This window comes from Centroberyx affinis, unplaced genomic scaffold, assembly GCF_046629955.1.
Source record: "Centroberyx affinis isolate AG114_WGS23_722 - 3 ecotype Tasmania unplaced genomic scaffold, CSIRO-AGI_Caff_v1 ptg001170l_1, whole genome shotgun sequence".
Classification (NCBI taxonomy): domain Eukaryota; kingdom Metazoa; phylum Chordata; class Actinopteri; order Beryciformes; family Berycidae; genus Centroberyx; species Centroberyx affinis.
In genome coordinates, this window is record NW_027279701.1 from 60,001 (window position 1) to 82,938 (window position 22,938).

The 22,938-nt window shown below is 41.2% G+C and overlaps 3 protein-coding genes across 3 annotated transcripts in view; all 3 read left to right on the forward strand.

Annotated features, from left to right (window-relative positions):
* LOC139648196 (serine/threonine-protein phosphatase 2A catalytic subunit beta isoform) overlaps nucleotides 1–422 on the forward strand; it is a 13,481-nt gene extending 13,059 nt beyond the window's left edge. Inside the window, exon 8 of the mRNA XM_071524247.1 lies at nucleotides 1–422. This exon is cut by the window's left edge and continues 298 nt beyond it. The gene's annotated coding sequence lies outside the window, so the exon portion shown is untranslated.
* Nucleotides 423–1,455: 1,033 nt separating this feature from the next.
* On the forward strand, nucleotides 1,456–5,880 carry shld3 (shieldin complex subunit 3). Its single transcript, XM_071524252.1, has 4 exons — nucleotides 1,456–1,513; nucleotides 2,502–2,818; nucleotides 3,510–4,129; nucleotides 4,626–5,880. Exons 2-4 carry the CDS (start codon nucleotides 2,629–2,631, stop codon nucleotides 4,827–4,829), a joined length of 1,014 nt encoding a protein of 337 aa, XP_071380353.1. The 5' UTR covers nucleotides 1,456–1,513; nucleotides 2,502–2,628; the 3' UTR covers nucleotides 4,830–5,880.
* Nucleotides 5,881–7,972: 2,092 nt separating this feature from the next.
* On the forward strand, nucleotides 7,973–22,312 carry LOC139648198 (phosphatidylinositol 3-kinase regulatory subunit alpha-like; the record flags this gene model as incomplete). The annotated part of the gene is made up of 8 exons (XM_071524251.1): nucleotides 7,973–8,150; nucleotides 9,349–9,815; nucleotides 13,608–13,737; nucleotides 18,070–18,162; nucleotides 18,271–18,342; nucleotides 19,287–19,403; nucleotides 21,161–21,359; nucleotides 22,230–22,312. Coding segments are annotated over exons 2-8 (886 nt in total), but the record flags the coding sequence as incomplete, so codon positions are not given.
* Nucleotides 22,313–22,938: the final 626 nt, after the last annotated feature.

Below are 22,938 nucleotides of genomic sequence, written 5' to 3' on the forward strand. Positions count from 1 at the left end.
ATTTACAATGATCTGTTTAAGATATATTGTTTTTTTTTTTGTTTAATACATGTTTGAAAATGAGATGATAAAACTACCAACGTGGACCAAATGTGCCATATTCTGATCCTTTTACAACATGTACAACGTGCGCAAAGGTTTTTTTCTTTTCCTTTTTTGTTTTGTTTTTTTAGACCAGCAATATAACCCGACCTACCTGACGTCACCACACCACATCTCATGGCATATGTGCTTTTTTCCGTTGCAAGGTAATTACAAAAAAAAAAAAACCTAGAAAAAGAAAAAAAAAAAGATTGCTTAAAGTAGTACAGCTGTCATTTTTAGCTGTCCAGGCTGCAGCCGGTGGTCATCTCAGCAAGTATAATACTGTAATTTGAATAAAGACAACGGACGTATGAATAAAATGTCCTATTGACAAACTACTGGGCTGCGCTGGTGTCATTTCTTCTTGATTTATCTGATTAAACTGGATTTATCTTAATCTTATTAATAGGGCTGAATGATTTTTAAATAATATCTAATTGCGATTATTTTGACTGATATTGCAATTGCGATATGATTTGCGATATTAGAGGGAATGATAATTTTTACATCATTCTCATTTTCACTGAAAAACGTATTAAAATGATTGTGGTGTGATTTTTGCGGGGATCTGTACCAAACAAAGATGTTTTCTTAAGTCTGTAGAATATGATGTGTAGGCCAGGACATCTCTGCAGCACCACAATATTTCCTTTAAAATGCTATTTTGACACATTTCACCTTTAACAAATATTGTACCTCCTGTGATTTGAAAATTTCAGTAGGCCATATTGCGATTTCAATCAAATTTCGATTAATTGTTCAGCCCTACTTATTAAGCAACCTGGGGGGAAAGAGTACTACAACATCTGACTCCAGTAGAAGTACTGTTACTTTGCTGATATTTTACGTCAGTAGAAGTAAAAGTCCTGGAGTCAAAATCTGCGGTAAAAGTAAAAAGTGTCTGATCTAAAATGTCCTCAGAGTAAAAGTTCCTGAGTTCCTCTTTAGAACAGAGAAGGTTGTCAGCTGTTATCTTTTCCATGTGATTCTAAAAGGAGAGAGGACAGAGTTCACACTAGATTCTTTTCACTGGAAACATTAGAAACAACAAAGTAAAGTCAGATTCCTCTTGTCACTGTGAATGGATCCACAGTTTGTCAATTTACGTTGATCCAGTTTCTGTTGCTGATGGAGAGACACACAATCTGTTCTGTGATGGATGGATTTAAAATGGACCGAAGGACAAACCTGCAGGAGAGATGGACTGAAGGACTGAAGTCAGATTGCTGACTAGTCTAGTTTATTTATACAGTCTTTACCACTGTCAAGTCTCAAACTCTCAAACTCAACACAACAGTCAACAGGCCTCAACTATCGCGAGAGGCCACGGGAAACGTCACGCGCGCTCAACTGCTTCCGTGTTAGCTTGCTAGCTAGCAAGGTAACTCCTTGGTGACTGGTTGCTAATGGATACTCAACAAATCTGAAGGTTTGTATTTTAAGTTATGAATTATGTTTAGATTTAATATCCATCTTGACAGATTACCGCGAGCATCTGAGCAGATTAACATCAGCAGAGTTCGTTTTTGTTGTTTTTCTAGCTAGCTAGGTAGCTGTGTTTAGCTAGCTGCCGTCCGCTAGCATTAGCTAAAACCGCGACAGCTGTAGGGAACCCAGTTTATAAAGCGGCAGCTTTTTTCTTGATTTAAACTATTTGTTACTTTTTTCTTTTTTACATTTTTATAGATTCTAGACCATCAGATAAAATGGAAATACAGTTAAAAGAAAGATTGGCTGTACCTTTATTTATAAATATTGATATTTATAGACCGCAGAATCACGTTTGATTTAATTGTATAACTAACGTTAGCTAACGTCAGATATTAATGATGGACAAAATGATGAGAGAGACTTTATCTCTTTAGTTCTCATACACACACAGAATTGGAGGGGCCCGACCCCTAGGTTGAGAACCACTGGACTAAACTAGCTAACTGTATATAAAGTAGTTCAAACTAGCTCCACCTCCAGCAGCTACAACAGTAACATGCTGCTTACACACTGATGCTTCAGTATTAATAATCTAATGATGTCATATATAATAAAATATCAGTCAGAGGGACCAAACCACTACTTTTACTTTAATACTTTAACTACATTTTCGTGCTAATACTTATGTACTTTTACTTAAGTAGGATTTTTCATGCAGGACTTTTACTTGTAATGGAGTATTTTTACATTGCTGTATTGGTACTTTTACTGAAGTAAAGGATCAGAGTACTTCTTCCACCACTGCCTGTCAGTCAGCTGACAGGAAATAATCCTCAGAAACACTTTACTGTCTCATCCACGGCTTTTTATTTGGCAGGACAGCAGTTCAGTTCAAGCTAGGTTTGATTCCAGGCAGTTTGGATTTTAAAAAAGGAAAATATATTAAAACTCTAAACGACAGCACGACTCCCCTGAAATCTCCGCAGGATTAACCTGGATCAGCTAAACTATAAAGACCCCGCGGCCTGCTGCTGAATTCCCATCATCCCCTGCGTGTCCAGCTGAAGCTCCAGCACCATGAGGAGGAGGAGGGGGAGGAGGATCTGACCCCGGATGGAGGATGTGGTTCTGCACTATCGGCCCGGTTCTGCCGCTCGGCTCGCCGGCCTGCTGGAGAGAGCGGAGAAGGTTCTGGAGCGTTTCCCCTGCCGGCCTCCTCCCGTCTTCAGACCCTGGTTCCCCCCCGCCGCAGACCACCGGCTGCCCATCAGACCCTCCAGACCGCCGCCCGTCATCAGCTCAGGTCGCTTCCTTAAAGGGAGATCCAACTAAAACATATATGATTTCTCATTAAACTGTTTTTCAGTCATTGTTGGGTGTAGGCATGGGGCGATATGAAATTTTCATGTCACGATTATCCTGGCCAAAATAATTGCGATTCACGATATTATCCCGATAATCATCAAAATATGCTTAAAACTCTTAATATGGCACTAAAACATTCTGGAATCACTTTACTTTACATTTTGTTAAGAAACAAATATTTTTATTGCATCATAGGACACATATCTTTTTTTTGTGAACATCCTTTTTAGTGAAAAACAAACAAGGAAAGATTCAGACTCTCGCCAACACCAGCAGGTAATCACAATGAGAGAAAAACATCCATTAATATAAAAAATCTACCTATCAACCTGATATCCAAGCATTCACATGGTTCAATTAGTTATGTGTTGTAAATGCACAGTAAATGAATAACTTGTACGTTAGTGAGCCAGACAGCTTTTCAAGTCACTCGTGAGGATATTCACGATTATCCCGATAATGGAAATTCACCAAGATAAAATTATCTTGAGTGTTTTTATCGCAATAAAAGATCAAATCTTATATCCTCCCATCCCTAGTTGGGTGTAAACATTTTGATATATTGTCCGATCCCCATTGTTGTTGTTGTTTTACTGATATTAGTCTCATTATTTATTGATCCTAAATAGCTGTCATCCAGGAAACCCAGCAGGACTCTCCAGTCTCTGACGGACTTCTGGATTTTACCTCAAGCTCTGTTCAAAGACCACACACTGCTAGACTGTCACTAGCAACACTAGAACAAGACAAAGACGGCCTGCTGATCTCTGACTGCAGACCGGACGCTCACACACAGGCAGCGCTGACTGAACCCCCAGGAAACAAACTACAAAACCCCAAAGACGGCGGCCTCATCGCAGAAAGACGGCGTAATCTTCCCCCGGCAACAATCTGCGTCCGACCGGAGCCTGACGCACCAGCGGAAAAACTACAAAACCCCAAAGACGGCGTCTCCATCCCAGCTTCTCCTCCCCGTCTTCCCCCAGCCTCGCGGCCCGTCACACCGGCGGAGATCTCCAGACTCTCTCCTGAAAAACAAGCGCAGAAGCAGAAGGACGGCGTCCCGGTCGGCGGCGGAGAGGTCAGAAGGTCGTGGAGCGTCTTGGCACAGAAAGGCGCTTCGGTGCGGAGCTCGCCGGCGCTGTCGAAGCGGTTCCATCAGATGGTGTGGAGCCACAGGCTGCACCTCCAGCAGAGGGCCAAGTGGGTGATCCGCCAGCAGAACTGTGGAGCTTCAGACATCGAACAGGTCAGTGGCTGCTGAGAGGGAAAACACATCCAAAACACTGCAACACTGACTACGTTTTCATGAAGCCTTTTATTCCATTAATAATCAGAATAGCAGCCCAATCAGAAGAGAAATGCCTCATGTAAACACCTCTGTCACCGTGATAAATCGGCTTGTTCTGAATGAAATTTCATTCCGTTTTAGAGGACAGGTGTAAACCTTTCATAATCCATTTGATGGATAAAATCTCGTCATGTAAACGCTCATTCTGATCACTTTCTTTGGTTGGAACATCAAAAATCTTTCTGCACACGCTCACCCATTTGACATCAGTGACGTCAGTAACGTTTACTAGTTTCTGGGAGAATTTGAATCAGATTGCGGGTGCAAAACAAAACGTCTGTTTCTGACACTTTTGGAGTCGTATGTTCTGATTAAACTGTAAATAGATGACTCCTCCTCCTTTTTATTCACCTCCTCCTCCTCCTCCTCCTCCTCCTCCTCCTCCTCCTCTCAGGTGTGGAGGTTGGTGAGTCGTGCGTTGCAGAGCTCCATGTTGCCGACCTGCAACGCGAACATCCAGCGGCCTGCGGCGGAGATCTGGGTGTTCTGTGACCTGATGTTCTGCGAGCCGGTCGGCCGCTTCCTGAAGGACGAGCTGCGGCTGGCGGGGAACATCAGCCTGTCCGTCCACCGGCTGGGGAACGTCTTCAGCCTGTAGAGGAACATGTAGAGGAGCTGGGGAACGTCTTCAGCCTGTAGAGGAGCCAGGGAACGTCTTCAGCCTGTAGAGGAACATCTTCAGCCTGTAGAGGAGCCGGGGAACGTCTTCAGCCTGTAGGGGAACATGTAGAGGAGCTGGGGAACGTCTTCAGCCTGTAGAGGAACATCTTCAGCCTGTAGAGGAACATATAGAGGAGCTGGGGAACGTCTTCAGCCTGTAGAGGAACATGTAGAGGAGCTGGGGAACATGTAGAGGAGCTGGGGAACGTCTTCAGCCTGTAGGGGAACGTCTTCAGCCTGTAGAGGAACATGTAGAGGAGCTGGGGAACGTCTTCAGCCTGTAGAGGAACATATAGAGGAGCTGGGGAACGTCTTCAGCCTGTAGAGGAACATGTAGAGGAGCCGGGGAACATGTAGAGGAGCTGGGGAACGTCTTCAGCCTGTAGGGGAACGTCTTCAGCCTGTAGAGGAACATGTAGAGGAGCCGGGGAACGTCTTCAGCCTGTAGAGGAACATGTAGAGGAGCCGGGGAACGTCTTCAGCCTGTAGGGGAACGTCTTCAGCCTGTAGGGGAACATCAGGAACAGAAACAGAAAGTCAGAAAATATTTATCTAGATACTGTGATCACACTTTTGAGTCTCCATGATCTCAGGAACAAAATTGGTTTATTTCAGTTGTAGCATCTTGTATCAACACCTCGTCTGTTTCAGTTACAGCTGAAGTTTAATTTTTGTTGTATATTGCAGGCATGAGAACACTTTTTATTAAATGTGGAAAGTAAATTCACAGTGTACGACTCAACATGATGAAGTCTGCAGTCTGAAGACACAGCAGTTTATTTGATAATGAGATTTTTATGCCACAAACTTATCAGTATTTATGATAATCCACTTCCTGAATGAACGGAATTGAGAGAGAAACAAAACCACAAAAGGATTTTGCTGTTTGTGCCAATTTCTAGTCTGTATTATTTATGAACTTAAGAATGTATGGTTCTGTTTAAAATCTGTATTTTCATATTGACTCACTTGTCCATGCTGTGGATAAATAAAGGTTTTATATTTTTATCTGCTGTCAGTCTTTTCCATGTGGAAATGGAGTGCTGTTAGTTTTTACTTTGTTAGTTTTTGGGAGTCTTCTGCTGAGCGGTTTGGGGTTTCTGTGCTTTGCTCAGTGGTTAAACCTCCCAGGTGTTTCCAGCTGGTCTGGGATCGGAACCGGCAACCTTCTGCTCACCAGCTCACATGCTGCTGACACCCACAGTCAAGTCAAGTCTCAAGTCTAAATGTAGATTACCAAGTCAAGTCCATGTCATTAATGTCAAGTCTCAAGTCTAAATGTAGAACAGCAAGTCAAGTCAGAACAAATCAAGAGTCCAGTATCAATTTAATATCTTAAAGAAAACTAAATATCTAGGTTCAATGCAATATGGTTTTAATAGGATAAAAACTTGGTAAGAGCATCATGAGTTTGATTTCTATAATCAGTTTCAACTTCAATAAATTCAATCATTCCATACAAATTCAGAAAACAATTTAAATTCAGTCGTCTGCTGGAACAAATCTCATCACTTTCAATCTGAGTCATTTACACAAACACAAGATCTCAAGTCAAGACTTTAGAAACCTTTTCAAGTCATCAGAGTACAAGTCAGAGTCAAGGCCCAAGTCACCAGAACCCAAGTCCAGTCAAGTCTCAAGTCTTCTCTTCATGCATCAAGGAGCAGTGTGAAAACAGCAGCTAGCCTCTTGACTCAGATAAATACTTTACATGAATTCAGTACATTGCAAGTTGACCATTTGGATGGATAAACCACTGACAATGCTTACTGCTTACTACTATATTATTATTGACTTCAATAGCTTCCCACCAGTGCACCTAGCCAGTTGCAGCAGAGAACCAGGTGCATAATACAGTACAGATAAGTTTAATTAATTTCTACTTTTAGTTTTCTCTATACCACTCACACCTGTCTAACTTCTAATTTTTATATGACTTGTTTTGTTGTTTAAATTGTTGTGTTGTCTGTATGTTCAATGTGACCTGCAGGAGCAAATCCACCAACACTAGTTCCTCATATTTATAACTCACCTGGATGCTGATAAGAGGAAGAGGAAGCAGTATGGAGACTTTGACCCAAAACTGAGTCCAAACTGCTGGAAGCTGCCAGCTGGACGACCCAGCAGCTTCTCTGACGCTTTTAAAGGCTGAGCAATTAAAATGTAGAAATGTTCATTTCCTTGTTTGTACAAAGTACATTTGTACAAACAAGGAATTTGGCTAAGTGGTTGCTTGTGTACATTGTTAAAAGACAGAAGAATAAAAGACAATATAAAACCAATAAAAACAGTAATATAAGTCTGTCTGTGCAGCTATGTGTGATGTACAGCATGTTTCTCTGCAGCAGTCACATGATATGGGAGTCACCCTGGTTTTCACTGACAGACAAAATAACACACACACACACACAGAGGCATTTTCAAAGGGATCCTTGAATATGGGAAGACTGAATGGGGGGGATGCATGAAAACAGTGCGACCCCCCACTCTTTTGTTGCATGGCTCTGCTCTTTTCTTTTGACAGCGGCTCTCAGTGCATTAAAATCTAGGTTACCGGATGTGACGTCACGGCCCTGCCCCCCTCCCCCCGGCCTGTTGGTTGTAATCTGCCAAAGCCCTACATACAGTACGTGGCCTGAATGGCTATGAGTATGTAAAGTGGAAGGGAGATTTTGGGTGGAAAAAACAGCAATTTTATTCTCATTTATGACACATCACCCCGCAAATCTGTTCTTTATTTTATCTTTGGTTCCCTGTATCCACAGAAATGTTGCAATGTTGCACCATATGTTCATAAATAAGGAGTTTATTTTGAAAGGTATGACCGGAAGTTTTATTTTCTTTTTAATTCTGCTCGCTTTATACTGTTATATAAGGCATCTTTCTTAGCAAAGAATATACGATTTTAAACGACAGTTTGGGGTAAAGGTATTTTCATTTACTACAGATTCTCCTTTAAATATAATATTTGTTTTTACATCGGTACTTTTTAACACACGAAAAACGGCGCAACAGCTTTTCGACAAAACGCTTTTATTTTGACAATCACGACCGGAAGTTGTCATTTGGATTTTGGGATCTTGACAGAAGTCTCAGCTAAAACCAGACAGCTAAACCACGAGTGTGCTCGACTTGGAAATAATCGATAAAATAACGGAATATATCGCAGGTAGAGTTCGTCTGAACGTCGTTTCTGTTCACCGCTCCGTCATGGCGTCCGTCCGTCTTCCCGCTGAAGATTTTGTCCGCGAGAAATAAGGTGAGACAAGCGACTGAGACGAGCTAGCTGGCTAACGTTAGCATCGGCATGCATTGTCGTTTCCCGTTTCCTGGGGCCATTTGGTGTGTGTGTGTCTATGTCTATGTCTCTCTGTGTGTGTGTGTGTGTGTGTGTGTGTGTGTGTGTATGTATGTATGTGTGTCAGTGTATGTGTGTGTGTCTGTGTAATGTCTGACACACTATCTATAATAGCCTTTTAAGTTCCTTGTATGATTTTATTTGACATAGTTTTGGAGTCTTAGCATAAGGATTCATTGCGGAAGGATGCCATAAAACACGAACGCTTCCTTAATTTCGAATCAACGTTATGAACCGTGAAATACCTTTTTATATTCTTATCCGTTTCCCGTTTTTCTCCTGTTTCCACTGTTTACCTAGCCTATCTATAAACTGCATATATTTAATGAATTGAATAGTTTTGAACGTCCAGACACTTTGTGTTCATCTGCAGCCTTCTGTAGGCCTGCTAATGTCAACATGATGCAGATTTTGCAAATCGTTCAGATTTAGTTGAGTTACAGAGTGATATGCAGTAGGGCTGGGCAATATATGGCATATCACGATATTAAAGTGATGCCATTTTCTGAACTTATCAGACTGTTCTAGCTGTTCTATTATTTGCCTTTACCCACTTAGTCATTATATCCACATTACTGATGATTATTTATCAAAAATCTCATTGTGTAAATATTTTGTGAAAGCACCAATAGTCATCCCTACAATATTGTCGCGATATCGAGGTATTTGGTTAAAAATATCGTGATGTTTGATTTTGTCCATATTGCCCAGCCCTAATATGCAGTACTTGATGGCTAATAGCTGTAGTACTGTAATTCACATAGTTTTCTCACACTAATATTCTTCTAATGTCTAATATTGCACATATTTCATATTCATGGTTTATTTTATTCTGTTTTGGAGTTGGAGTTATGTGTTGTGTTATGTTAAAATATCCCCATTTGGCCGAATACTGACACCCGCTCTTTGATGTGGTTTCCAATCTGTCATAACTGTTTTTTCTAAGTTTCCGGTCTTAAAGCGAGAGACACGAAATCATAACCTACATATCTGAGAAGCTAAATATCAAAGAGTGCGTGAGTCCCGTTCTGCCCGCTGCCCGCAGTCTTGTTGTTTCCTCCTGCCGATCATTAAAGTTTCATCTGGTCTCGTCTTGCAGGTCGATCCGCCGCCCCCAGATGTGGCCGCTACCTCTGCTGAGACTCCTGTTCATGAACGGCGATGTTGTGATCGGCAGGCTGCGGCCCGGCCTGGACGGATGACAGGACGCTAGCGGACATGGAGACCGGGGAGACAGACAGCTCAGTTAGTCGAGGTTCTCCGCGTTGTATCCCCACCGCGATCTCAGGCAAAGACTAAACCCTTTTTTTTTCTGAATTCAAACCCCGTTTTTGTCGGTTATCGTACGACCATAAGCCGTCGACGCGTATCACAATGAGCTCGGAGGGCTTCCAGTACCGAGCGCTGTACGACTACAAGAAGGAGAGGGAGGAGGACATCGACCTGCATGTGGGAGACACGCTGCTGGTCAGCAAAGGAGCGCTGCTCGCCCTCGGCTGCACCAACGGAGCTGAGGAGCGGCCTTCAGAGATCGGCTGGCTGCAGGGCGTCAACGAGACGACGCAGGTGAGGCCGGGTTAACGCTGACTCGCGGTTTCTGTGTCGAAAAGTCGCCGTAGCTTCGCCGCGGGGTCTTTAGCGGTGCCGCCGTAGCTTACCGCTCCTCTCCGAAGTTTCCCAGACTGTGTGTAGAGCGAGGCAAGACGGCCCACGCTGCTGTGGGCCGATAGGGAAGACAGACGGAAGAGAGACGAGCTGAGGAGGTTCAGATGTGTTGGTCTGTACGACAGCTCGTCTCATTATAAACACTACCAGATGTCACTGAAATATTCCAGAACATCCAAGATATTTGGGGTTTTCCTCAGGCGGGCCGGCTTGACATAAGAACGCCCACCTTGTCTGTAAAACCCTAAAAACAATCCCAGACTCCATTATTTATCAGTTGACTTCCCCTGAGACCAAAGCCATGTTGAACACACGGTCCAACTGTGAATTAACGGTGTCACCAAGGAGGAACGTATAAACTCATAACTCCAATTTTGCCAATTTTCATGTTTCAAATTCAGTTGAAGGATCACATGCTGCTCTGTAGGTCGAGGAAAGCTGAAAACAAGGCTGGAGATACGAGGCTTTCACCCGACAACGGGGATTTATTTTGGGAACGTCGTGGTGTGAGGGAAGTTAGTTGTTGCAACTCGACATTGACGAATACGTCAGAGACAGCGATATAGGTAATGATGACTGATTGACAGGAGGATGCACCTCACCGCCCAGCCGCCGTGTGTCTGGACCTGTGAACTCTGTATGTAGAGCTGGGCGGTTGAAATCAATATCATGATAATCATGAGGATTTTCCTCGATATCAATATATATCAAGATATGGTTAATGTATGCAAAATCACATTAAATAAGCAAATTAATGTTCATCTCATTGAACCGAATGGTAATGTTAGGTGTGATGTCAAACAAAACTGAAATTTTCAAATAATATTCCTACCATACCTCATTTTATGAGAGTTTTTAAGTAAAATTTGCTTGTCATCATTAATTCAGACAGCAGAAATGTGTCACGATATCAGAATATCTTCATATCATCACGATATGATTCCACTGAAAGACGATAAACGATAATATTGAATTATCGCCCAGCCCTACTCTGTATGAACACAAACTGGGCTGGCCGATATTGGCAAGATCAAATATCACAATATTTTTCAGCCAATACCTCGAAATCAATATTTTGCGGATGGTGCTTTCAGAAGATATTTACACGTGCGAAAACTTTGAGAAAGGAGTATTACCAGGTTAATGTGGATATGATGGAGAAGCAGGAAGAGGCCTTCAGTGTTCATTTCACTCTAGAAATCACTCCAGAAAACTGTCAGAGATAACTGCACCGCGGCCTTAAAGACCAGGAAGAGACAGCAGATCACGATAACCAAAACACCAGAGGAGCTCCAGTCTGATATCTCGATAGTGATAGCTGGGCGATATCCATATATATCCATATATCGCCCAGCTATAACACAAACAGGCTGGCGTTCTTCCTTTTTTGTTTTCTTTTTTTCTTTTTATTTATTAATCTTTTTATAGTCATTATTATTTTTTGCCTATACTATATACCTAGGCATTACGTAGGGAGTTATCTGAAGCCAGCCAGGGGAGGGGAGGGAAAGGGAGGGGAGAGTGGGATAAAATGTTTCTTTCTTTTCTTTTTTTTTTCTCTTTCTCTTGAATTACAGTCCCCAACATTGTGTTAAGGAGATGTATAGACACATATAGATGTGATACATGCGGGTGTGTGTATTTGATTTATTATCGTTACACTGTAAAGAAACAAAGTAAACAAATAAAAATTTGATCACAAAAAAAACAAACCGCGTCCCACAACAAGGAAAACAAACAGAGTCGGACAGTAGTTCTGGTTCCTCTGCATTACTGCTGAAACAATTAGTTGATTAGCTGATCGATAGAAAATTAATTGATTGTAATTTTGATAATCGATTAATCGTTTTAGTCGTTTATCAAGTAAAAACACCAAATATTTGCTGGTTGCAGCTTCACAAACGCTAAGATTTGCTGCTTTTCTCTGTTTCATCTCATAAAATGAAAACTTTGTGTTCTTTTTCTTTTGGCTGCTGGAGAGGAAGAAGTTTGAAGAATCACTCTGGGCTCTGGGAACTGTTTAATGATAAAAAAAAAAATAACCGACAGATTTGACAGTGAAAGTTGTCAGTTGCGGTCCTGGACGCCGGTCTGTGTTGTTTCAAATCCCAGCTGCTGCTCGGCTCCCAGACCCGGCTCCCAGACCCGGCTCCCAGACCCGGCTGCAGTGGCTTCAGTCTGGTGGCGTGCGATCCTCTGGATTCAGACGAGTGGATGAAACGCATCAGACCGGACATGCTGGAAATTCCCTTTCCAGTTTGAACTACTTTGATCTTTGCTTTTCAATTTTAAAACGTAGCCTCATGCGAGACACTGAAACAGCCGGGGATAAAAATAAAAAATAATGCTCAGGTTTAGATTTAAAATGTATTTACAGCCTAAACACAGCTGACTCAAGTTGTGCTGGTTTTCTGCTGCTGCTTCCTGACTCTGTTATTTAAAATGGAAACACACTCTTTCTCTGCGTTTCAGCTGAAGTCGCAGCAGAAGCACCAACAAGCAAGAAAAACATCCTGCCTTTATGCATATTAAACATCTTTGTGTTCATTTTAGGTAACACTTTATTTTCTGGGTCCACAATTTCCTAATAATTTCCTACAAAGGAACTGTTAATTTCTATGGAAGTTTCCAGGAAAGAACCATGAAATTATGAACTAATTATAGTGAAAATAGAGAAGGAGTTCAACAGTAGTTGGTAGCTGGTCAGCACCTGGTAATTTCTTTTGGAGTTTCCCAGACAGAACCATGAAATTATGTAGTAGTTATATAGAAGATTAGAAATTAGTGGAAGTAATTCAACAAATAACTATATTATATCATTATATGAATAATGACTTGGGTTACCAAATTGCCTGTTATTTTTCCAGTAAATAGTTTATAGTTGTGCAGGAAACTCTTAGAAATGTTCAGTATCTGATCGACTCACCAGACTGATCACAGTTTCTATAGAACTGCTGCTTCGCTTCATGTTTCTTTCCTGGAAACTTCTAATAAATTATCAGTTCATTTCTAGGAAATTATTAGTAAATTGTGGACCTGGAAAAAAAAAACCTTTCCAATAATCATAGAATTGGACAATATTGAGACAGCTAATGTGGTTCCACTGTAGTATGTAAGTCCAGCTGTTCATATAAGATGCAAAAAGTGCAGCAGAATGATGTCGTTCCCCTTATCAGACTAATGATCGTGATCAATAATCATGATCACAGTATCCGTCAGATTAATTGGTGGTATTATTGTCGCTATAATCGCACAGCTCTCCGTAAGGCCGGGTATTGGCAAGGACCTCACGATACGATCGTATCACGATACATATTGCAGTACATTGCAATACTCTACATAATTTACTGATTTAAAAAAATTTAAAAATAGAGCTGAAAATACAACTTGCTGTGTTCCACCTGGGTAGTCTAATATGTACATCACATAATATTTATAACTCAGCGGACAAATTGAGTCAAAACTATTTAATTGAAAGGGATTTGAGGGAAATTTAAGGACATTTTAAATCCGTTTAAAACATGAATCCTTTTTTTTTTAATGTATCGATACGAGGGGCTGGAAAATCTATACAGTATCATGGAAAAAAATATTGCAATACTCAGCTGTATCGATTTTTTTTGCACAGCCCTAGCTCTCCGTCTGATAAATGAATATATAATATCTGTAATATCTGTGTTGTCCGGTCGACAGGAGAAAGGCGACTTCCCCGGGACGTACGTGGAGTTTGTCGGCAGGAAGAGGATGTCCCCGCCCACTCCCAAGCCCCGCCCACCCAGACCGCCCTCTGCGGCGTCGGCCAGGGCCGACTCCGAGTCAGAGGGTGAGTAAGAAAAGATGAACTTCACTGCTAACTGATGAGATGAGATGAACTTGATTGATCCCCGAGGCGAGTGTGAGAGTTTTTGAAGGCCGATACAAATAGTATATATCTGTATCTTTAAATTTAACCATTTTCATACAAAAAAATGACAAGGATTCAGATTTTTCCAAAGAGTTGTGTTGTTGCCGGTAGGGCTGAACGATTTTGAAAAAATATCTAATTGCGATTATTTTGACTGATATTGCAATTGCGATATGATTTGCGATATTAGAGGGAATGATCATTTTTACATCATTATTCTCATTTTCATTGAAAAACGTATTGAAATGATTATGGTGTGATTTTTGCGGGGATCTGTACCAAACAAAGATGTTTTCTTAAGTCTGTAGGATATGATGTGTAGGCCAGGACATCTCTGCAGCACCACAATATTTACTTTAAAATGCTATTTTGACACATTTCACCTTTATCAAAATTGCAGTCGGCCATATTGTGATTTCGATAAAATTTCGATTAATTGTTCAGCCCTAATTGCCGGGATGGAAAAGCCTCTGAAACAGAATTTAAACCATCATGAGACAGTCAGGCTGTGATCCTCCTGCAGCTGAGCGGAAAAGTCGACTTTGTTGTATTTCTGTATTTGGCTCGTTCAGGTTCAAACTGACCAATCACAAGACAACCAGGACTTCGACATAAAAGTCACATGACTCACAAGCAGCTCGTTTATTGGACAGAGTTTTGGTATCAAAACAAATCTGACTCCATTTCCTGTAACTTTGTCTAACATGACGGACTGTCTGTCTCTTCTTCTGTGGTGTTCACGCCAGTTAAGAACACATGAAGAAGAAACAGCTGGATATGAGCGTCAGTCCAGGCTTAATTTTGTTCTGCTAGGCTTTCCGTCTCCTTCTACCCATAATCCCTTGTGTTTCGGGGCGGTTTCCTGCGGTTGGAGTGTCGGTTCTCTTGTTAGAGGACTGAGACTCTCTGTGCCGTTATTCGGCGCCACCAGAGGTCAAAGGTCATCGTTCTCACCTGGACAAACCGACTGAACTGAAGGAGGAAACGCTGCAGAGTTCAAGTAAACAGATCTGAACATGACGGATGTGAACGCAGCTCTACAGGAGCGTTCAGGAAGCCAGTTCGTTCACTTCTACGCAGCTAATCCACATTTCATATTCTGTGACATTTTAAAACCTTTGTGTAAGATTTGTTTGGTTCGGTGGAAACACTGAGTCTCAACCTGCCTTTCCTTCAGCTGTTTCCTCATGGAGAGCTTTAACCTACAGACACACATTTTAACAATTTATTTATGTCCACACAGAAGAAAACGTACAAGGACACACACACACACACACACACACACACACCAAAAACACATACTAACACACAAGGTCCTGTAAACTAACATGTACACACACACAAACTAAGAATAAGAGAAATAAAGAAGGCACACATGCACCCCCCCCATACACACACACACACACACACACACACACACACACACACACACATACACACACACACACACACACAGCTGGTAGTTATTCGGGGTTGTGGTTGCTGACTGAACAAATCCGACTTCTGATCTCCTTCCACCAGCCTTACCAGAGAACACAGGAAGGAAGTGTGTGTGTGTGTGTGTGTGTGTGTGTGTGTGTGTGTGTGTGTGTGTGTGTGTGTGTGTGTGCAAACACTAAGCATTTACCGTACACAGGCGGTGTGTATTGATGTTATCTATAAGGTGTTTTCTATGTTGTGGTTAAAGCTTGCTGCTGGGCAACAGAAACCAGATTCTCCTTCCCATCCCTTCACCAAACTTGATCAAAACTGCTGCCTTCTGATCAGTTTTGGTGCTTTATTGATCATGGGTAGGATGCAGACCAAATTCCAGACTGAATCGGATGTTGTTTTTAAGTGACGGTATATTTCTTGCAGCCTAAATGAAAACTTTACGGTTATTTTTATGTGAAAATATTGCCGTTAATAGAAGTGGATGTGAAAGCCATGCAGCTTTTTACTTCACATGACTTGGACTTTAGACTTGACTTGATGCATGAAGAGAAGACTTGAGACTTGACTCTGACTTGGGTTCTGGTGACTTGGGACTTGACTCTGACTTGTACTCTGATGACTTGAAAAGGTTTCTAAAGTCTTGACTTGAGATCTTGTGTTTGTGTAAATGACTTAGATTGAAAGTGATGAGATTTGTTCCGGCAGACGACTGAATTTAAATTCTGTTTTCTGAATTTGTATGGAATGATTGAATTTATTGAAGTTGAAACTGATTATAGAAATCAAACTCATGATGCTCTTACCAAGTTTTTATCCTATTAAAACCATATTGCATTGAAAAGTCCTAGATATTTAGTTTTCTTTAAGATATTAAATTGATACTGGACTCTTGATTTGTTCTGACTTGACTTGCTGTTCTACATTTAGACTTGAGACTTGACTTGAGACTTGTGCCTCAAGACTTGAGACTGACTTGGGACTCGAGCGAAGCTGACTTGGTCACACCTCTGGTTTCCTCCCAAAGAATGTTTAAGATGTTCAGCTCTGTTATAGGTGCAGGGTTTGGGTGTTGGAGGTTTTCTGATGTGAATGTACGGCTTCCTGCTAAACCAGCCATAAATAAACATAATAAACTCTGAGAAATAAAGAGTTTGTGAAAGTACGTCCAGCTAGATTGTGAGTGAGTAAAGTAAATCATTATTTCTGTATCACCGTTCAAAACCACGGCTACAAAGCGCTTCACAAAACAAAAGGAAAAACAACAATATAAAAGAAACTAAACAGAAATACAGGAAATACCAATGTGAGAGACAATAACACCAGTGGAAAGTTAACATGAAGCAGTGAGTTTTGAGTTTGCTTTGTGTTTTATGGACATTTTTTCAACAGTATGAAAGCACAAGGACTTTTATTGAGGCTTTTGACCAAAAAATATCATGATATCCCTTCTTCCCCACTGTCGCTCTGCTGTAACACCTATTTATTTATTTAGTAGTTATTTTGAACGGGACAGTGCAGTTCACATAATTACACTTCACAGTTGAAATATGAAAGATGTTGCACATGGAGTTTGTAGCTGCTGCTAATTTCCAACCCGAGTCCCTACTGGGCTTTTAAACAGACTACAGCTGTAACTAACATATCTTCTAAAGCAGTGATTCTCAACCTTTTTCATATCAAGGACCCTAATTTAGTCCACATTAGAGCTACAGACCCCCATTTGATGAGATTTTCTCTCTCTGACCCAAATCTGAGAATATTTTTATTGTCAGATATGATTTTGTCCAGAATTCCTTGACCATCTGTGTTGTAGGTAGAGAGATAACAGTGAAACTATGATCAAAACAATCATTCTTCTACATTCTGTAATTGTGTTAACTTCTTATAAATGAAATAATGGTGACAATTTATCAATTTGCTGGGGACCCCCTGGAACTCTCTCGAGGACCCCTGGTGGTCCCCGGACTCCACGTTGAGAACCACTGTTGTAAAGGCTGATAAAAAGTACAGACATTTAAAAAAAAGTAGCCCACATTAAACATCATCACGATGGCACAGTATCACATAATGCATACACATAATCATCACATGACACAACAAACAAGAGATTCAGAAATGCTTTTATAATCGAATTAATTGATTGTTTTAATTGGTTGTTTTGTCATTCTTAAAATTAGCTATGAAAATATAAAGATTGGCTACAAGTGAATACAAGCCGGATTAGATTTCAGCCAGTTCTTGACTTTTGAGTTAAAATTTTTTAGTGTTTTATTAGTTAATGGCAGTGGGGCTTTCAAACAATCCTCGTCTCTCACTGACTCTGGACTGAATCTCTGAGCACAATTCCATACTAATTGTACATCTGTAAATACACAGTCGTATCTGTCGTGACACTATTTATTCATATTTGGTACTTTGGTCAGACACTAAATGCGGTTTACCACTGAGCCTGTAAAAAGCCCCTCGCTGACCCTCTGATCACCACACTTACTGTATTTACTGGATATATTTTCATGAATCTCTTGTTTCTTTCATCTTTGTCTCTGACGTTTGATATTTAAATTCAGTTTGTAAAGCTTGGTTGCTGCTCGTCTGTCTGTCTGAATGTCTGCATGTTGCTCTGCACCAACCTCACCAAGTCAAACTCCTGGTATGTGAAAATGTAGCTGGAGAAAATAAATATGATTCTGAATTAATGATCCTCATAGGGAAGCTTTCTTCTTTCTGGCCTCCTGTGCCGAGTCAGCTACAGAAATCTGACTGTGTTGGATAATTGTATTGAATTTAGTGTGTGTGTGTGTGTGTGTGTGTGTCCAGGCTATGTGTTGCCGGACCTCCCGGACCAGTTCGGGCCCCCGGAGACGGCCCCCCCCCTCCTCAACAGACTGATGGAAGCCATAGAGACCAAAGGTAGGAAACACACACAGGGTCAGGGGTTCAGCTCCAGTGGGATTTATGTGTTTTTTGGACTCAGTATGTGTTGATGTGCTGTGGTGTTGATGTGCTGTGCTGCTGCAGGTGTGGAGAGCTGCAGTCTGTACCGGACTCTGAGTGGAGGAGGTCTGGACACCAGGCAGCTGGCAGAGACCGGTGAGGCTTCCTGTCCGTCACCAACAGGCTTCCTACTGGGGAGGAAGTCAGCCGCTCAGTTCGTTGCTTTAGGATGGAGTGCTGAGCAAGAGACTCTTCACCATGTTTTTAAATATTCATTTATAATGATTGATTCATGCTCCGTATGGGAGCAGGCCTGGTTATATAAAAGGATCAAAGTTAAAGTGTAATAAAATTAAGGCTGCATGATTCTTCAACAATCTTACATTGTTGTAGATTGTAGTTTTCACCTTCGTGATTACTAATTGTAGAGTTTAGAAATACTGAAACTTTTAATGTAAATTCATTTACTTTAGAACAGCCACTGTAATAAGTCAAACTGTTGATATAAGGCGCCAAAAGAGCAGTGAAATAATATTGTTCCTGAAAGAATTCAGCTGGTGTTTTTAAATACTTTTCTTATCGGCATCAAATCCTGTGAAAATAACAAAATCAACAATGCGTTTGCTCTCCTCCCGTTACTTTCTGACTTCCTACGTACCGTTTTTAGCCTTCAACCTGGAAGTCATTGGCTCCAACTGTAAGCTAAAAACCTTTAAACACAGCTCACAAAGACATAGTTTACATTTTAGAAATCTCTAACTGTTACCATGAAAAGTCAGGCTGTTGTAGTTATTACCAAATCAAATTTAAATGGGAACAGATTCTTCATTACACCGGTGACTATTTTCTGTGCTGCGGAACTACTTTCCTGAGATGGAAAACATGTTTACAGCCGGCTTATTAAGTTGTTTGAGGAAAAAGTCGGCCGGCCAGCAATGATGAAATATGCTGCAGAGCAGCAGCATGGCTGTGACGGGTTTTTAATAGTTTTTTAATACAATGGAGTTCTAAATCATTTTGACTAATACTCATGATCACATTATCAAGCAGAACAGAGCTCAGGTCCCCGTCCCTTTTAACCGAGGTGCGTTTGTTTTCAGACCTGGAGCAGCTGGAGGTGTCGTCTCTGTGTGACGGGGTGGTGAGGTTCCTGCAGGAGCTGCCCGGCCCCGTCCTGCCCGCCGCGCTGCAGGCCGACATGATGCACGCCGTCCAAGGTCACAACACGACACGACACGACACGACACGACACGACACGACACGACACAACTAGGGCTGGGCGATATGGTTGAAATCAATATCACCATAATCATAAGGATTTTTCTCGATATCAATATATATCACGATATGGTTCATGTATGCAAAATCACGTTAAATAATCAAATGAATGTTCATCTCACATGTTACTTGTGGTGTCAAACAAAACAGAAATATTCAAATAATATTCCTACCGTACCTCATTTTATGAGAGTTTTTAAGTAAAATTTGCTTGTCATCATCAATTTAGACAGCAGAAATGTGTCACGATATCAAAATATCTTCATATCATCACGATATGATTCCACTGAAAGACGATAAACCATAATATTGAATTATCGCCCAGCCCTAAACACAACACAACACTTTACATTCACAGCTGTTCAGGCCTCTAGCATTATCTCAACAGTGAGCACATGGGAACTCGTAGCAGCTCTAAAGCTAAATGCAAAGTAAACTGAAATAATTTGTGGCTACGTGTGGCCGGTTTGTGTCAGAGACTGGTAACATTTACACAAAATATGATAGAAAAACAAGGCATTGTTTGGAACTAGCAGGCAGTACTTTGCCTGTGGAAAAGTCTGTTTCCACCAGAGTGTGACTGGTGTTTCCATGGGAAGTGACTGTACAGCTGAAAATCACTCTAACATGTAATGGTTCCAAAATAAACCTGTTTACATCAGCTGTACTGAGCCATGATATTTCATTTATAAAACATATGAATCTACAGGCCACATAATAAAAAACAACTTTTATTATGAAAATATCTGTCTTCCTAAGATACTGCTAGTGGCCTTCGATCACTGAACATAGTGGATGCTAAAGTGTTAGCGTGGAGCCTAGTATCACTGAACATAGTGTAAGCTAAAGTGTTAGCGTGGAGCCTAGTATCACTGAACATAGTGTAAGCTAAAGTGTTAGCGTGGAGCCTAGTATCACTGAACATAGTGTAAGCTAAAGTGTTAGCATGGAGCCTAGTATCACTGAACATAGTGGATGCTAAAGTGTTAGCATGGAGCCTAGTATCACTGAACATATTGGATGCTAAAGAGTTAGCATGGAGCCTAGTTTCACTGAACATATTGGATGCTAAAGTGTTAGCATGGAGCCTAGTATCACTGAACATAGTGGATGCTAAAGTGTTAGCATGGAGCCTAGTATCACTGAACATATTGGATGCTAAAGAGTTAGCATGGAGCCTAGTATCACTGAACATAGTGGATGCTAAAGTGTTAGCATGGAGCCTTGTATCACTGAACATAGTGTAAGCTAAAGTGTTAGCATGGAGCCTAGTATCACTGAACATAGTGGATGCTAAAGTGTTAGCATGGAGCCTAGTATCACTGAACATATTGGATGCTAAAGAGTTAGCATGGAGCCTAGTTTCACTGAACATAGTGGATGCTAAAGTGTTAGCATGGAGCCTAGTATCACTGAACATAGTGGATGCTAAAGTGTTAGCATGGAGCCTAGTATCACTGAACATAGTGGATGCTAAAGTGTTAGCATGGAGCCTTGTATCACTGAACATAGTGTAAGCTAAAGAGTTAGCATGAAGCACCAGAGTCAAGGATCTCCCGGGAACACATGGATGATTTGGTGTCTGCTGTCATCACTTATGGGCTAAGTTAGCTAACAGGACTGCTAGCCGCTGTGCTAACTTTAATCACGGTAAAGAAAGCGCGTGCTGACCGTATCGTCCTGCGTCCGTCTCCAGAGGTGCGGGACCCGGAGGAGTGCGCCCAGGTGCTGCGGGGCGTGGCCAGCTCGCCCGCCTGCCCCGCCCAGTTCGGCCTCACGCTGCTCAGCCTGGTGCGCCACCTGGCCCGCCTCTGTCTGCACGGCGCCAGGAACCAGCTGAGCCCCCGCAGCCTGGCCGACGCCTTCAGCCCGCTGCTGTTCAGACCGCCCGCAGGGTCAGACACACACACACACACACACACACACACACACACACACAGGCAGTTTGTTAATACAGTAATATTGTAGTAACACACACATACAGGTTTAAGTTTTCACCGAATTGTAATAAAGTTTGTAACATAGTTCTAATAGTATTAATCATGCTAATAGTGCTGCTGATGACAATAACTTTATTTCCACAGTGCTTTTATTAAAACACTTACAATAATAAAATCTTGATTATACACCATATCACCATATTAAAATCTTGGGACTGATTTATATATAAAACACTGAAAGATGTGCAAAATACCAAAACCGGTCAAGTAAATGTGAAAGGCTGGTTTTTCTTTTTTTTTCATAATTTATTTTTTTTATTTATTCATGGTGCACTGCATCTCAAATTACCGGTCTGTTTTACATACATGTTCAAAAGTTCACAGTGTCACAGTTTTTCTTTTTTTTTTTTTTTTTTAGAAAAGCGTGTTAAAGCTTATGAAAAGTCACTGCTGTCTGTCTTACAGCTGAAATGACTTTTTTACTTTTTTGTCCTAAAGGGCTGTTGCACCGAAAATTACTTTTAGGTTGTTATTCTGCAACAGTAGAGATTTTACCAATATTTTATTATCAGCTGTTTTTTAAGTTGTGAGTTATAATTTCTCAAGATGGAGGAAATTGTCTCCTGTGACTTCATTGGTGGAAAGAAAATCTTCAGGACAGCCTCAATTAAACATCTAGAATAATGTCAATGTAAAGTCAATTTTGGTGTAATTTCCTTTTTAGTTAGTGAGAATGTCTTGATAACTGATGCCCACTGACTCTGTGTCTGATGCCATTCATTCTGATGCTGGTTAATCTGACGGTCCGTTCTGTTTTGTTCGCAGGTCTGAGTCCGGTTCAGATCCTCTGGTTCAGGTTTTAGAAGTTCTGATCACCAGCGAACTCAACATGAACCAGGCTGCACCAGGTAATACACACAGCTGGTTTTGTGTGTGTGTGTGTGCGTGTTTATGTATGTTTGTGTGTGTTTGGTGTTTGTATACGGTTCCTAAACCGTCTGGAACATATGGGAAATTCTTCTGACTGTTACCAGATCTTCATAAGTTCATACAAAACAGATTTTATATTTTACACGACTCCTGCTGGAATTCCTGGAATATTGTGGAATTCTGCGAGGTGTTTTCCAGGCAGGGAAAGTCAGGGAATTTGATTAATTATGTGGGAAGTCCGGGAATATCGGGTATTTTTTACAAATGGTTCACTTTCCAGGAATACAGCAGAATGTGTTTTCCAACTTGTTTCACACATTCATTGCGTTAGCTGGCTTTCAGACTGAAAAACAACATGAACAAACCAGGAAGGAAGAACATGTTTATGTAATGGAAGTATGGAAAGTCATGGAAAAGTTATGGAATATATTTACTCTTGGTTGCTGGTTATGTTGCCGATCTAGAAGTTGAAGTTGATTTTTCTGTTGACCTCGCTGTAAGTCGCTCTGGGTAAGACTTGTAGCTAAAAAATGAGTAAAATATAGATTCAGTTTTTCAGATACTGACAGATGAATTTCAGGTTGGAGAATATTTCCCAAATGTA

Excerpts from the sequence above, each read along its gene's own strand:
- shld3 (XM_071524252.1), top strand. The coding sequence starts at position 2,629 with ATGGAGGATGTGGTTCTGCACTATCGGCCCGGTTCTGCCGCTCGGCTC. Across the intron at positions 2,819-3,509 it reads GCCGCCCGTCATCAGCTCAG|CTGTCATCCAGGAAACCCAG; the intron begins GTCGCTTCCTTA and ends GATCCTAAATAG. Across the intron at positions 4,130-4,625 it reads GAGCTTCAGACATCGAACAG|GTGTGGAGGTTGGTGAGTCG; the intron begins GTCAGTGGCTGC and ends TCCTCCTCTCAG.